Consider the following 14,879-nt stretch of genomic DNA (forward strand, 5'->3'; position numbering starts at 1 on the left):
CAGAAGTGTGTACGCTCCTGTGACTGGTTTGTCCAATTAACCTGTTTAGGTTTTTACTGGAGCACATCTACACTTGTGAGCATTAACATGGCGTAAATAGGGGTCTTCCACACCATCTCCTTACCGGAACCTCTGATGGCCCTGTGGCAAATGGCTGACCCAGTGATGTTTCCGTGGTACCTTCTTGTTACATAGGATTTGCTGTGAAAACCAACAGATCTGCTCTCTGAGACCATTGTTATGGCTTAAATGGAAGAGGTCTCCTGGCCCGAACCACTGACTGCCCAATGACAAGTAATTTCCTTACTGGTGTTTTTGGTGGTAGTGCCTGGTTATACAGGCTTTGGTCTTCTAAACAGGGTGTGATATGAAAGGCATCCTACCTTCTAACGGTCATCTATGGCATGTCAGCAGCACTTACCTGATCTCACACTCACAACATCATCATCATCCGGTATCTCAATCACTTCCACTGGCTTAGAAGACTCATCGTCCTCTGAGCTGCTCTCCTTGTATGTGATGCCCATCTCCCTGTACAGTGTCTTCACCAGCATCTCACAGTTGTCAAGAGCCCTGGGACACAAATAGCAGTCTTTAAAACGCTGATACAATTATGGCCCGGTAACTAGCAGAACCAAGACGCTGGGCCCAAATGCACATAGGTGGAGTCATTTACTACGATACTGCCATATTGTCACTTGTGATAACTTAGGGCTCATACTCATAGGTAACTCGGACATGTAAAATGCCAGCTTCTAAGCACTTGTCAGCTGATGTTTCCCTTTACAGTCCACTGCTCCTAATCATACCGCATTAATGAAATACTGATAGTCGCCATCTCTGTTCCCTATGCACTTAGTGTAACTGTCCATGATGTACCATCATTATATAAACAGAAATGTACAATTAAACACTTTAGATTATTATTAGACCCTTCTAGCTCTAGTTATTTCCTTTCTGCCTACAATATGCTGCAAACTCACAGACTCCTTACCATCTCCTAGTATTAATGCGCCATATACCACCTCTCTTCTGAAGGCTGGAAGTGCCCTAATTATGTGTCCTCCTATTAGACCTATCACCCTACTGAACCTACATTTACAAATTTTGGCCAAAGCTATGGCGAGCGGCTTACAATCCAATCTTCCTTCCCTTATCTCCACATCAGCTGGGAGGCACACATGACCATCACTCTGTAAGAAGGGCTCGGATGGCAGGAGGTCTCCCAGGAGTTCTCCCATGTCATCCTTGTTGAAACAAATGTTTTGCAGCTTATAATATAATATAAAGCCCTTATAAAAACAGAATCATCTAATCTCACCCCACCACCTTCCCTTAATAGGCCAGAACACCTGTTTGTCCCAACCCTAGCACAGCCTGGAGAAGACCACCCACCTACCTTGTAGCGTTATCACACAGACTGTCCACGTGGGCCACCTCTTCCTCCTTCTGCTTCACCAGCTGCTCCAGCTCCAGTAACTGAGCTTTCCGCTGCTTGACCAACTCATTCTTCTCCACCTCCTTGTCTATAAAGTCCCGCAGCTCTTTCATGGAGATACCCAACTCCTCCATCACCATACTCTCCAGCTCCGTCATCTCCTGCTCTTCCATGGCTAGAGGGAAATAATGCAATGACGAGTAAGTTACACGGGCCATAACCGGAGTAATGCAGAGATTGCCACACAGTAACTAATATAAAAGCAGGTGAATGCGCGTGGTCTTCACGTGGCTAGGCTCATGAAATGGGCCACTGGATTGAAGATACAGATAGCAGGGTTGAGCACCCTTATCCATCCTTTTATTAGTCACTATGGGGCCTAACTGGTAGAATATCTAGATAAAAGGCTATCACCAGAGCACACAGAAACCATTAACTTGATATAAAAGAAAGTGCTGGTTTCGGAATAGACTACAAAGGGGTTTGCAAAACAAATTCCCGACAGAGAGGAGGAGAGGGAGGTCTAATGTCATGATTATTTCATTTGCAAAGTGCTACTATATTAGTGATAATATTTAATAACTGGCATCAGTCCCTGCCCCATTTGAGCTTATAGTATAAACTCCCTACTACATGTAAAACAACCGGACAATAGGGTCCATATCTGACAGCAGCCAATTTACCTACGAGTTATGTTTTTGTAGTGTTGGATGCAAGCGGATCACCTAGACCAGTGGTTCTCAAACTCGGTCCTCAGGACCCCATACTGGTCATGTTTTGCAGGTCACCCAGCAGGTGCACAGGTGTAGTCATTACTCACTAACACATTTTAAAAGATCCACAGATGGAGGTAATTATTTCACTTGTGATTCTATGAGGAGACCTGGAAAACATGCACTGTTTGGGGTCCTGAGGACAGAGTTTGAGAACCTGTGACCTAGAGGAAACCCACACAAACACGGGGAGAACACACGAACTCCCCATAGATTCAGTCCTGATTGCCATCGAACCCATGGGCCCGAAGCTGTGCAGCGATGCCAACCACTGAGCCACCAATCTGCTTGTTGCAACGCAAATTCCTAACAGACAGAAGGAGACCCCACTGAATGCAGAGTAATTCTTGGTTGTCTTCCTGATGCAAACCCCTCTATTGCTGCCCATACAGTACCCTTCAGTCAAGACTGCTAAACATCCAAAACTACCAACAAAAAAGGTCCTGGTCGCATAACAGACACCAGCAGTGAAGATATAAAACATACAATAAGCTGCCAATATCACACCACTACTGATGTGACTGATCTCAAGGCAGACGGCAGAATTTCAGGTATGTGTGTGACTGAAAAGATTATGGCAGCCTCTACTAGACAACTGGGATAATAGGTTAGGCTGTTAGTTAGTTCTTCATTTAAAATCTAAGCCACTGTTGGACATTAATGTATAGCAAAGGCTGTATATTATAGAGCTGAATATTAAACGTAAAATAATGAGAGTGTTTATATATAGACAGCTCCGCCATGCATTATGTTGCTGCCCTGGAGCTACGGCCAGTTTAGGAGAGGGGGACTTCAGACACTAAACAAGACGTCAGTGACTGACTGACGCACAGACTTGTATTTAGCAATCGGCGGAGGAACACGCCAAGGTTGTCCTAAGTATTGCTTATATGCAAACATCTACAGAGACCCTCCTCTATGTGAATCGCCACCGAAGGCTTTTTCCATCTACAACTCTGTACATCGGTAAGCCGTACACAGCCCTCGACACACTCCCGTCACATCAACACTCTTGTGTACGGCTGGCCCATTATAAACACTTAGGGCGGAATTCAATTGATTCCTGCCCCCATCGTGCCCGACGGAGCTATTCAATTCTTGCTCCTGTCGGGCGCGATCAGCTGCCAGCGCTACATTTCAGCTCGCAGCCCCTGGGGGATGAGAGCTGAAATGTGCGAAAAGTGACATGTTTGGGCGCCCAAACATCACTATTTGTGATCGCACCCAGCACTTTGGTCGAGTTTAGCTGCTTTACGCGGCTAAACCCGACCACTTTGGGCGCGATCAGCACGAAAATCTTGAACAATTGCATAGCGGCCCGCGATCTCCTGTCACTTTAGACAGGAGATGCGGGCCGCGAAGACAATTGAATTCCGCCCTTAGATTTAAGGAGCATATACACTACATGATGAAAGAACGATAACGACATCGTTATCGTTCATTATACCGTGCAGCGGATAATGTGCCCACACTGAACGATGTTTCTTTCAGGGCAGGCACCCTCCCTCATCCCCGAACATGCACAATCTGACGATATGGTCAGGTTGGGCAGTATGTTCAGGTGACGTCAGGAGCCCGCATCGCTGGTTGTTGCCGGCATAATCACTGCACGATTAATGAACGATAACTATGTTGGCAGCTTTTAATCGTCCATTTTTATAGTGCAGTGGATATGCGCCTTAATATCTATTTGCCATTATGTGAAGTGCAAGTGAACTAAATGTGAACACTTCTGAGCTGAAAATACTGAAGCAATATAAAGCACTGCTTCCATAAGGGACTTGATGTTATAGTCTGTTCAGTATAGTTGCTGAGAGACTCTGCTACATCAGAATATGAGCTGTATTCAATTTGAGCTCAGCCGCGATACTTTTTCGCCTCCCGGACTTTTCGCCTACATCGCGTGTTTTGTAGGCGGAAAAGTATCGCACGCGTGCACGCTTTACCCCGTATTCAATTTGAAAGTAGGCGAAAACGGGACCCGGCGAAACTTAAACAAGCGGAAAGTACTGTCAGATTTGGGGAAATCAGCCTGAGACCCCCCCAAAATGATGCTCTGACATGGGGGTTCCCTATGGTACCCCCCCATTTGGTTTGCTGAAGGTATTTTATGTTTTTAAACGGGCTCAATAGCTGCTAAATAGCGTTTTTCTATACGTCATGCAGAATAATATTTAGGAGGGTTTTTTTGCAGAAAATAACTTATCCCAGCAAATTTGGGGTACTTGAAAGTTAAGTTGAAAAAATCATGAAAAATCCACCTGCCGCAAGCCCCTGCAATGAAAAAAAAACACCTGGGGCATACTTGGGGACCCCCCCAGAGTCAAGTTCGATAGTTTTTAACTTTGTCCCCCAACATTTTTTTTTCGCCCCCAAATTCAAAGTGATATTTTTTGGGGTGTTCAGTGTTGTTTTTTTTGTTTTTTTTAAATTGACACAGTTTACCTTTGGGGGACTGTCTGAAGGCTGCACGGGGGTTCCCGCAACGTTGCACCCCAAAACCCCAATTCTGCACTTTTTTCCGCCTGCTATTCATAGGCGAAACTTTTCCGCCTATTACATTGCACTGACTTTCTGCCTAGGCGGAAAGTCTTTCAAATTGAATACGGAGGAAAGTCAAAACAGGCGAAAATGACGTCATCAGCGAAAAAGTATCGCGGATACGGACTTTTCGCCTCAAATTGAATACGGGCCTTAAGCTGGATTCAGAGCTGTACAGTATTGCACAGGTGCAGGGAGGTGCAGGGAGGCGGCTGTACTATACCATACAACTAATATGCAGATGCAGCAGGAGGTGTTTGGTGTAAATCGTTGGCTCCTGGCAGCATCGCAGATCCCAGTGCTGCAACAGATCTTCTGCGAGACCATCAGCAGGTTACTCAGATTGGCCCTTGCAGCTCCGTAGCCGGGGCCATGGAAGTCTGTGTCAGTAGACGCAGACCCTGGCTTCAGCACTCACAAGAAACAGGTTGACAGCTCCGCCCACTCATGGGCCGTTCTTCTAACATGGGAGAAGAATGTAAAGCATTGGGTTTGCGTACTACTCTGATCAGGCCCACTAGACAAAGTATCAAAGATATGTTGTACACCTCATATAGTGCTTGCGTTCACTCATAGCATTGCACAGCAGATGGGACGATGCAATCAACGACGCGCTGCTGCTGTTGCATGCAGGAGGTAAGGACACATTGCACCGTCGTACATCAGATCGTGCAGTGTGTAAGGTGCACAATGTAACATCATCGTTGCTGGGCCACGTATTGTATAGTGCGTAACTAGCTTTACAGATCTATGGATTGAGAAAGCAGATGTGAGTGCTCTCTAGGATGTGAATGCCCCCCCCACCCCACATCTGCTTTCTAATCTCTAATTCTAGCAGGAACAGGTACTCCCGCTATGAGTTGCTGCACTCCCAACCCCCCCCCCCCCTCCCTGCCACATTACTGTTAAACTGGGTACACACTGAACAGATATATCTGCAGAGTAATCTGCAGAGAATGGTCGTTCATACACACTGAACAACCATAAATCGGTCTCTGGCCGCGGGTCCTGTCCCCCCTCCCCGCGGCCTGTGCTGCAAGTGTACGGGCAGTCGACATATATATCTGCCATCAGCTGTGCAGCAGAGCCGACGCGATACGTCTGAACGACGTCCTTCACAGACATGTCGCTGGTATACATTGGCCGACGTGCACCTGAGATATTGGCCGGCCAATATATCTGTCACTGTGTACCCAGCATTACATTCCCCCACCACGTCTCAGAAGCGCGGCTCACTTTATCCCATTTCATCTAGAACGATGGATTTGTTTATTGTTTTAGGTTATATAACAAGAATTGTTCTGGCTGATACATTTTGAGATTAATATGACTGATACTGACACTTTGGGCGGAATTCAATTGATTCCTGCGATCATCGCGCCCGACGGAGCTATTCAGTTCTTGCTCCTGTCGGGCACGATCAGCTGAAAGCGCTACATTTCAGCTCGCAGCCCCAGGGGGGTGAGAGCTGAAATGTGCAAAAAGTGACATGTTTGGGCGCCCAAACAACACTTTTCGCGATCGCGCCCAGCACTTTGGTCGGGTTTAGCTGCTTTACGCGCTAAACCCGACCACTTTGGGCGTGATCAGCACGAAAATCTGGAACAATTGCATAGCGGTCCGCGAACTCCTGTCACTTTAGATGTGAGCCGCTAAAAAAAATTGAATTCCGCCCTTTATGTCTGAAGTGTTACAATATAAAGGATATGCACATCACATTTTTAATAAATATTGTAAATAGACGTCTGTGACCTGTTGATATTCAAATTATTTATACATTCATAAATGATTCTACTCTGAAATGTGTTTTTATTCTGTGGTCCATCCCTTCTTGTGTAAGGATTAGATGAACTGTGTACAGAAATCGGAGCATTAGATTATCACCAGCCAGGTCTCCCTGAGCCACAACATTAGTCACCAATCACACAATAAATGGCCCAGCTGCAGGACAATGACGTAAATGTGTGAAACGCGTCGCTATAGGAAATAACATTCAGAAATAGAATTTATTATTATTACCTCAGCTGGAATCATTTGTGGTATTACAGGAAAGCCTTTTCTCTCACTATGTACAATATATTATTTTTAACCTTCAGATAATGGTACCTGGTCACATGGTCGACAGACTCCATATCGGCATTCATAATGTCAATGCCAACATGTCAGCACTAGAATGTCGACATCCAGGAGAGGCAGCCATTAAAGATGCACTACTGGGATCATACTGGGAAGAATAGGCAATGCCCAAAACGGATGACACATTATGGGAGAAGAACACTAGGCGAGATTCTTGAACGTTCCCCTGTACCATGCAGTTTTCATACTACACAGAGCACCATGTTGGGGCGCACTACGTAGGTTGTAATGTGCGAATCAGCAAGACATGGAGATAAGACAAACCAAGATAAACTGTAGTGAGCTAACAGCATTCCCACCGCATTCATAATTCAATGGGTTTCTCATCCTGTCTTTAAATATACCAGGCGAGGCAGCCACCCACAATGCACTACACAGGTTACGGTGGGCTGGATGAGCCATTCATAGAAGTGTAACATGCAGTGGGGAAATACATTGAAAAGTACAGAAACTATTGAAATGATGTGGAAAATATCAAGGTGACATCAGAAAAAAAAAAAAAAAAATGTTAAACACACATAATAAAGATATGCAAACAGCTGAGACACAACAGGTAACATGTCCCGATTTGCAGAGAGATGGATTGAAGTGTAGTATAGAGTAACGGGTCCAGAGATTTGGGGAGCAAGCATAGCAGCATCAGCCTTGTGTGGCAGCAAATGTGGAGGGCCAGGGATCAAATATCACACACAACGGGCATTACACTATTAGTACAGTGTGAGTGTAACAGTATGTGATTTATTTACAGTTTATAGACATAAATCTCATCTTCTCATCACACTACAGCTCTGATAGTCTACTTCCTATTGGTCAGCCGACATGTTGGAAATTAATGTAACCTGACAAAGAAAGAAAGTGCTTTGTGTCTTCAACAATACTCACCTTAATAAAGCAACTTCTGCAGGCAGAGATACAGGGCATCCGGAAAGTATTCACAACGCTTCTCTTTTTCCGCATTTTATGTTACAGCCTTGTTCCAAAATGGAATCAATTATTATCGTTCATTCTTGTCCTCAAAATTTTACACACTATACCCCATAATGACAACGTGTAAAAAGTATTTTTCAGATTTTTGCAAATTTAATTAAATTAAAAAAAAATAAACACTGAAGGGACCTATCCATTAGCAGATTTTTCTGAAAGACAAAAGACAAAGAGATTTATCTTTTGAAAATTCCTGGGGGTGCTGTGACAGATATCTGTCATGCAAGACAGATTTTTACGAACGACGAACGATATTGCATGACATCATTCTGGGAGTGGATTTTTTTTTTTTTTATGTTTCTATTCATTTTCATTAACAAAAAAAAAATATCGAAAGTCGTTTACCGCGACAGATATTTCTAATATCGGTCAGCGATAACGATAATTGAACGACATGTTGGAGAACAAAAGACCAAATTTGTCGTCCGCGGGAGTTCGCATTTTTATCGTTCAGAGCCTATCCATTAGCAGATAAATTGAACGACTGAACGATAAATCGTTCATCGTTCAAATTTATCTGCTAATGGATAGGCACCTTAAGACATCACATGTACATAAGTATTCACAGCCTTCGCAATGAAGCTCAAAATTGAGCTCAGGTGCATCCTGTTTCCACTGATCATCCTTGAGATGTTCCGACAGCTTAATTGGAGTCCACCTCTGGTAAATTCAGTTGACTGGACATGATTTTGAAAGGCATACACCTGTCTATATAAGGTCCCACACTTGACAGTGCATGTCAGAGCACAAACAAAGCATGAAGTCCAAGGAATTGTCTGTAGACCTCCGAGACAGGATTGTCTTGAGGCACAAATCTGGGGAAGGGTACAGAAAAATATCTGCTGCTTTTGAAGGTCCCGATGAGCACAGTGGCATCCATCATACGTAAATGGAAGAAGTTTGGAACCACCAGGACTCTTCCTAGAGTTGGCCGGACGTCTAAACTGAGCGATCGGGGGAGAAGGGCCCTAGTCTGGGAGGTGACCAAGAACCCGATGGTCACTCTCTCCACAGAGGAATGCTGTATCTCTGACAGAGGAGAACCTTTCAGAAGGACAACCAGCTCTGCAACAACCCACCAATCAGGCCTGTATGGTAGAGGGGCCAGATGGAAGCCACTCCTTAGTAAAAAGCACATGGCAGCCCACCTGGAGCTTGCCAAATTGCACATGAAGGACTCTCAGACCATGAGAGACAAAGATTGAACTCTTTGGCATGAATGCCAGGCGTTATGTTTGGAGGAAACCAGGCACCGCTCATCACCAGGCCAATACCATCCCTACAGTGAAGCATGGTGGTGGCAGCATCACGCTGTGGGGATGTTTTTCAGCGGCAGGAACTGGAAGACTAGTCAGGATAGAGGGAAAGATGAATGCAGCAATGTACAGAGACATCCTGGATGAAAACCTCCTCCACAGCGCTCTTCACCTCAGACTGGGGCGACGGTTCATCTTTCAGCAGGACAACGACCCTAAGCACACAGCCAAGATATCAAAGGAGTGGCTTCAGGACAACTCTGTGAATGTCCTTAAGTGGCCCAGCCAGAGCCCAGACTTGAATCTGATTGAATATCTCTGGAGAGATCTGAAAATGACTCAGGGTTTTACGCGCTATAGGGTTGCGGACCAGATTTTAAAAGTACTCAGCGGGTCCTGAGAACGCGCTGTGTGGAGCTATGCTGGGTGCAGCAGCCTACCACCGCCGGCGCCATCTTTTTAACCAATAGCCACCAGCGTCTCAGTCGCCGCCGTGTGGCGTCCCCTCTCCCAATCTGACCAGTCAGTCAGACAGCAGCCAGCCCACCACGCTCCGATCTCGAACTGTCTGGCCACGCCCACTGCCCGGGAGCAGCAGCAGCATCTCCTTCCCGCATTCCCCGTTCCTGGGTCAGACTCGCAGTGACGTCTGCATGTGGTCGGCAGAGTGGCTGCACAAAAGTGCAATAGCGGGCGCAACGGCCGCCAGGAGACGCACCCAGGACCGCCAGGTGTGTTTGGGGGGCCTGCACCTGGGGAGGGGGAGTTGCCGGGAGGTTGTCCATACAGGCCGGCCCGGCAGCATGGAGTGTCTTCTGTGACAGGCAGCCTAACAGACCATCAGATTGGCTGCCTGTCAGTACAGTGCGCCGGCCGTGCGGAGCTCAGTGTGGTGAGCAGGGAATGTCCAGAGACTGCCCACCACACCGATGTACAAAGTGCTCCAGAGCCAACTGAAAGCTCCCCGCAGTCAGTGCACTGTAATGACAGGCAACCGATCCGATGTCACAGCTGCCAGGCCCTGGGGAGTAGGGAGAGCTGCCCCAAACACACTGTGTAAATTAATTTTATAATATATATATATATATATATATATATATATTACACACACTTCTCTCAAATCCAGCCCCCTTGTGAGCCTCTGCTCCAGTGCCCCAGCCCCCAAAGTATGCCTCAGCCCAGTGCCCCCAGTCCCCATGTATGCCTCTGCCCCAGTCCCCATGTGTGCCTCTGCCCACCCAGCCTTTGTGAGCATCTGCCCACTTCCCCCTATCTGTGTGCCTCCGATTGGGGAGCCCTACTGGTTTAATTTATACTGGTCCCACATATTCTAATGTAAGCCTGCCTGCAGCCACAGTGCTGCATCCTTTGTAGTTTGGTAGCTCTGGATTCAGATGCAGCCCAATCTTGGCATGACCCAGAGACGGCGATGCGGTGACATGACGTCACGTACCCGCCTCCAGCTACAGTGATGCAGTGACAGCACTGCAGGCGGCAGCGCAATGAAGTTGAATCAGTGTGTTTATATTTTTATTACTGTGGGGGACAATGTGTTTGTGTTCTTTTTTATCCCATCAGGGCCAATGTGTGTGTTTTTCTTCATGTGGTGCAGATGTGTTGTTTTTTTCCTACTGAGGCCAATTTGGTGTTTATTTTCCTACTGTAGCCAATGTGTGTGTTTTTTTCCTACCGGGGCCAATGTCATCTGCCAAATGGGATTTAGATGGGACCCAGAAAATGTCAGGTAGGACACCGATTTTTTAAAGTGAGGGGTCCCTGGGACCCACACTTTTTTGGGCTCACCGCGATCACTGTGGCTGTGCACCGACGCTTCCCATCCAACCTGATGGAGCTTGAGAGGTTCTGCAAAGAGGAATGGGCGAAACTGCCCAAAGATAGTTGTGGCAAGCTTGTGGCATCATATACAAAAAGACTTGAGGCTGTAATTGCTGCCAAAGGTGCATCAACAAAGTATTGAGCAAAGGCTGTGATTACTTACAGTATGTACATGTGATTTCTTATGGGGTTTTTTTTTATTCAATTTGCAAATCTAAAAAAAATGTTTTTACATTTCATTATGGGGTACTGGGGTAGATGTATGAAAGCGGCACGTTAAATGCCGCTATAACGCTTCCTGCTTCGCCTCTTTACCGAGTCGCAGCAGGAAGCACTACCGATGAGATGTATAAACATTTCATCGGCCGGAGAGGGGGAGCGTTAACGCACCCCTCCGGTGATACCCGTTAGAGACCACAGCGCATCAGCCTAGTGCTGATGCGCTGTCTCTGTCCCGGCCGGCTCCACTGAGCATGCACGGGATCTCGCAAGTATCACGAGATCCCCGCGTGCAGCCTGGAGCCGGCAGCAGTCCCAGCAGGGACAGCGCTGTCCCTGCTGTGGGGATAGGCTAGCGCCAGGTTAGCTACCATGGCGAAGGCTGTGAATACTTATTTACATGTGATGTCTTAAGGTGCCTATCCATTAGCAGATAAATTTGAACGATGAACGATTTATCGTTCAATTTATCTGTTAATGGATAGGCTCTGAACGATAAAAATGCGCACTCCAGCTGCCGACAAATTTGGTCTTTCGTCTCTCCAACATGTTGGTCAATTATCGTTATGGCTGACCGATATTAGAAATATCTGTCGATAACGACAGCTACAGCCGGCCGAACGGTCATGCGTTATGACCGTTCATACATGGCCCTGCCGCTCGGCCGATAATGACATACCGCCCAGACCCCCGATCATACATCGGGGAGAAGCGGTATCAGCGCACATAACGTGTGCTGATACCGTTTCTGGGCTTCGTACATCTCCCCCATTGTGTGTAGAATTTTGAGGACAAAAATTAATTTATTCTGTTTTGGAATAAGGCTGTAACATAAAATGTGGAAATAGTGAAGCACTGTGAATACTTTCCGGAGGCCCTGTACCTTCTCATATTCCTCTGGCTGACCCCAGCGACCACAATCCCTGTGCTTAAGTAGCTGCATCGTAAACATTAGTGCAGACTGGTGAGCAAACTGCTCCCTTCTTCCTTCTATTTATGTGGAATTCTCTAGCTCAGCATTTCCCAAACTCATTCCTCAGGAAGCACTAACAGTGCATGATTTCCATTTTTCCTGCAGAGTGCACATGTGTAGTCATTACTCACTGATCCATTTTAAAAGAGCCACAGGTGGAGCAAATTATTTACCTTGTTATTCTGTGGGGAGACCTGGAAACCATGCACTGTTACGCTGGTTACACAATACATGATGTGTACCCAACGATGGCACAATTCAATGGGACGATACAGTGCGCCATCCATACACACTACACGAAGCAGTGGACGACGGCGCGATGTGTAGTTCCGTGCTGCATTTAGCAGCATGGCGTCATTCATCTCATCATCCTATCTGCTGTGATGCGCAGCAGATAGGATGATACGATGAAAGACCCACGACCGATCCGCACTCACTATGCAATCCGCACAATATATCGTTCTAATCTGTGTTGGAATGATCTATCGTGCAATGGATCGCCTAGTGTGTGACCAGCTTTAGTGCTCCCTGAGGTATGAGTTTGGGAAACACTGCTCTAGCTCATAGGTGGCCAACACTCAGACAAAAAAGACATATTGGTTGCAAAGGAATCGGTATGAAATACCGTCAGCCGCATGGCCGGCGGTTCGATTCCCGGCAGCCCGACACTGGAACAGATCCCGGCAGCGGCAGCCTGACAGCGCTGGAAATCCTGATCGTCCCTTCGATCGGAATGCCGGGCGCCGGTCTCCCGACGTCGGTGAAATGAGCGGCGTCTACATCTAGACGCCGGGCATTTCACCCTCACCGGGATATGACAGTCGGGAAGCCGGCTGTCGGTATAATGTCAGCCGGCTTCCCGATTGCATCCCGTTGCAAATACATATAAAAATCACATACATTATAAACCTATTTAACAAAAGTGCTTATTATCATGCTTTATATATATGGCTCCACAAAGATTCCCAACTAAGGCCTGTATTCAAATAGAGGCGAAGAGCCAGAAAAGTTTCGCCTGTCCAACTTTCCGCCATCCTTTACCTGTTTCAGAAGCAAAAACTGTGCTTTTCACCCTATTCAATTCCAAAACAGGCGAAAACGGAAAGCGGAACAGCCGGAGAGTACTGTCAGAAGTGGGGAAATCAGTCTGTACCCCAAAAAAAGATGCAGTAATAGGGAATGAATGTAGATGTGTACTAATAGCCCTAATAAAAGTGTTTGGGGTACTTAAGTAGTTAATAGTTTCTTATTAGCGTCTTTGCACAAGTGGTGAAGAATGGCATAAAGCAGAATTTTTGGGTGAAAATAAGTATTCCTCTCAAATTTGAGGTACTTAAAAATGGGTGCTAGCATGTTTTTGTGTCTCTAAAGTGAAGTTTTAAAACCAGTGAAAAGCGCACCTGCGCCATGCACCTGCAATCCTAAAACACCTGACCCATCCTTGCAGACCCCCAAGAAGCTTATTTCGGCAGTTTCTATGCTTGTCCCCCCACTTTTACTTTTGCACCCACATAAAAAAAAAAAAAGTACTTTTTTGGGATGTTCTGAGGTAATTTTTTTTGTTGATTTAGCCTTTGGGGGGCTGTGCCGAGGGCTCTGGGGGTGGTTTCCCCACGTTTGCACCCCAAAATAACGATTTTTCACTTTTTTTTCTCCTGCTATTCATAGGAGATACTTTTCCGCCTGTTACACTGCATTGACTTTCCGCTTAGGCGAAATCGTCCTGGAATTGAATATGGCGTTACTTTGAAAACAGGCGGAAAGTCCGAATCTGCGGAAACTTTTCCCCAAACGGCATTTTTTTTGCCTAATGGAATACGGCCCAAAGTACATAAAATAAGCAAAAGCAAGAAAGTCACTTGCAGTAAAGACAATGTATGACAGGTACACGGCTCATACACATGGCTGCATCAGCGGGCACAGGCACTGGGGAGATGGTAGGTTTCGGGTGGGGGGGGGGGGGGATGAGGGATAGAGATAGGATACCTACCGACAGGTGTCAGTTTCCTAACCCTGTCGGGATGCCAGCGTCGGTATTCTGACCACCAGGACCCCGAGCGTCGGCATCCCATACCCAACATGGACAGGGTTATCCCTGGGCTCCAGCAACAACTTTATACGTATAATACATTGCCATGCAGGATACCTAATGTACCCCACCTAAGGTAGGTGCCTCAATGTTTCCATACACACACACAGTATCACTTAGCAGCAGTACCGTGGGGGCTTCTGTGCTCCCCGCCATTCATACGTGTGTAGGTGCACTATATACTACTACTAAGTGATACAGTAACACAGAGGGGACACCCGGCCGGAAGGGAGCACGGGGTGAGCGCACACACGGGTCTGTCTCTGTGTGAAGGGACCGTACCTCGTTCTCCTCCCGCCGGTACCTCCTCTCCCCCCTTTCCTCCGGTTGCCGGGGTGACGGGCCGGAAGTCTCCCTGCTTGCCGACGGAAATGAAGCAGTACGGACAGGTCAGCGTGAGTGGGAGGAGCCTGGCGGAGAGGGAGGGGCCGGTGGGAGAGTCAGCGCTTGAGAGGGTGGGCGGGAGGAAACGGTGTGGGTGTGGCCAGTGACAGACACGCCACTATCAGAGGGGAGGCGGGTGTAAAGGTAAGAATGGGGCGGGGCTAGCGTGTAAAGTGAGGCGGGGCTAGAGGAGAAGTGACAGCTCTGGTCCTGTGGCTGTGTGTATGTATGGACACTGGGCCTGATTCAG

At 46.9% G+C, this 14,879-nt stretch overlaps 1 protein-coding gene across 4 annotated transcripts in view; it reads right to left on the reverse strand.

Moving 5' to 3' along the window:
* The window catches only part of SETDB1 (SET domain bifurcated histone lysine methyltransferase 1), a 60,326-nt gene extending 45,664 nt beyond the window's left edge, over nt 1–14,662 (reverse strand). For 2 of the 4 annotated variants that reach the window (XM_088467648.1, XM_088467649.1), the window contains exons 1-3: nt 14,528–14,661; nt 1,400–1,613; nt 422–573 (exon numbers count right to left, since the gene is read on the reverse strand). In XM_088467648.1, coding sequence (XP_088323774.1) covers nt 422–573; nt 1,400–1,611 — 364 coding nt within the window. In that variant the 5' untranslated portion in view covers nt 1,612–1,613; nt 14,528–14,661. Of the gene's footprint in view, nt 1–421; nt 574–1,399; nt 1,614–14,527 lie in introns of all 4 variants that reach the window. The other 2 variants (XM_088467647.1, XM_088467650.1) reach the window with 2 other exon arrangements.
* Between the last annotated feature and the right edge of the window lie 217 nt (nt 14,663–14,879).

The sequence above is a fragment of the Taudactylus pleione genome, unplaced genomic scaffold (genome assembly GCF_031769625.1).
Source record: "Taudactylus pleione unplaced genomic scaffold, aTauple2 ptg000073l, whole genome shotgun sequence".
Classification (NCBI taxonomy): Eukaryota; Metazoa; Chordata; class Amphibia; order Anura; family Myobatrachidae; genus Taudactylus; species Taudactylus pleione.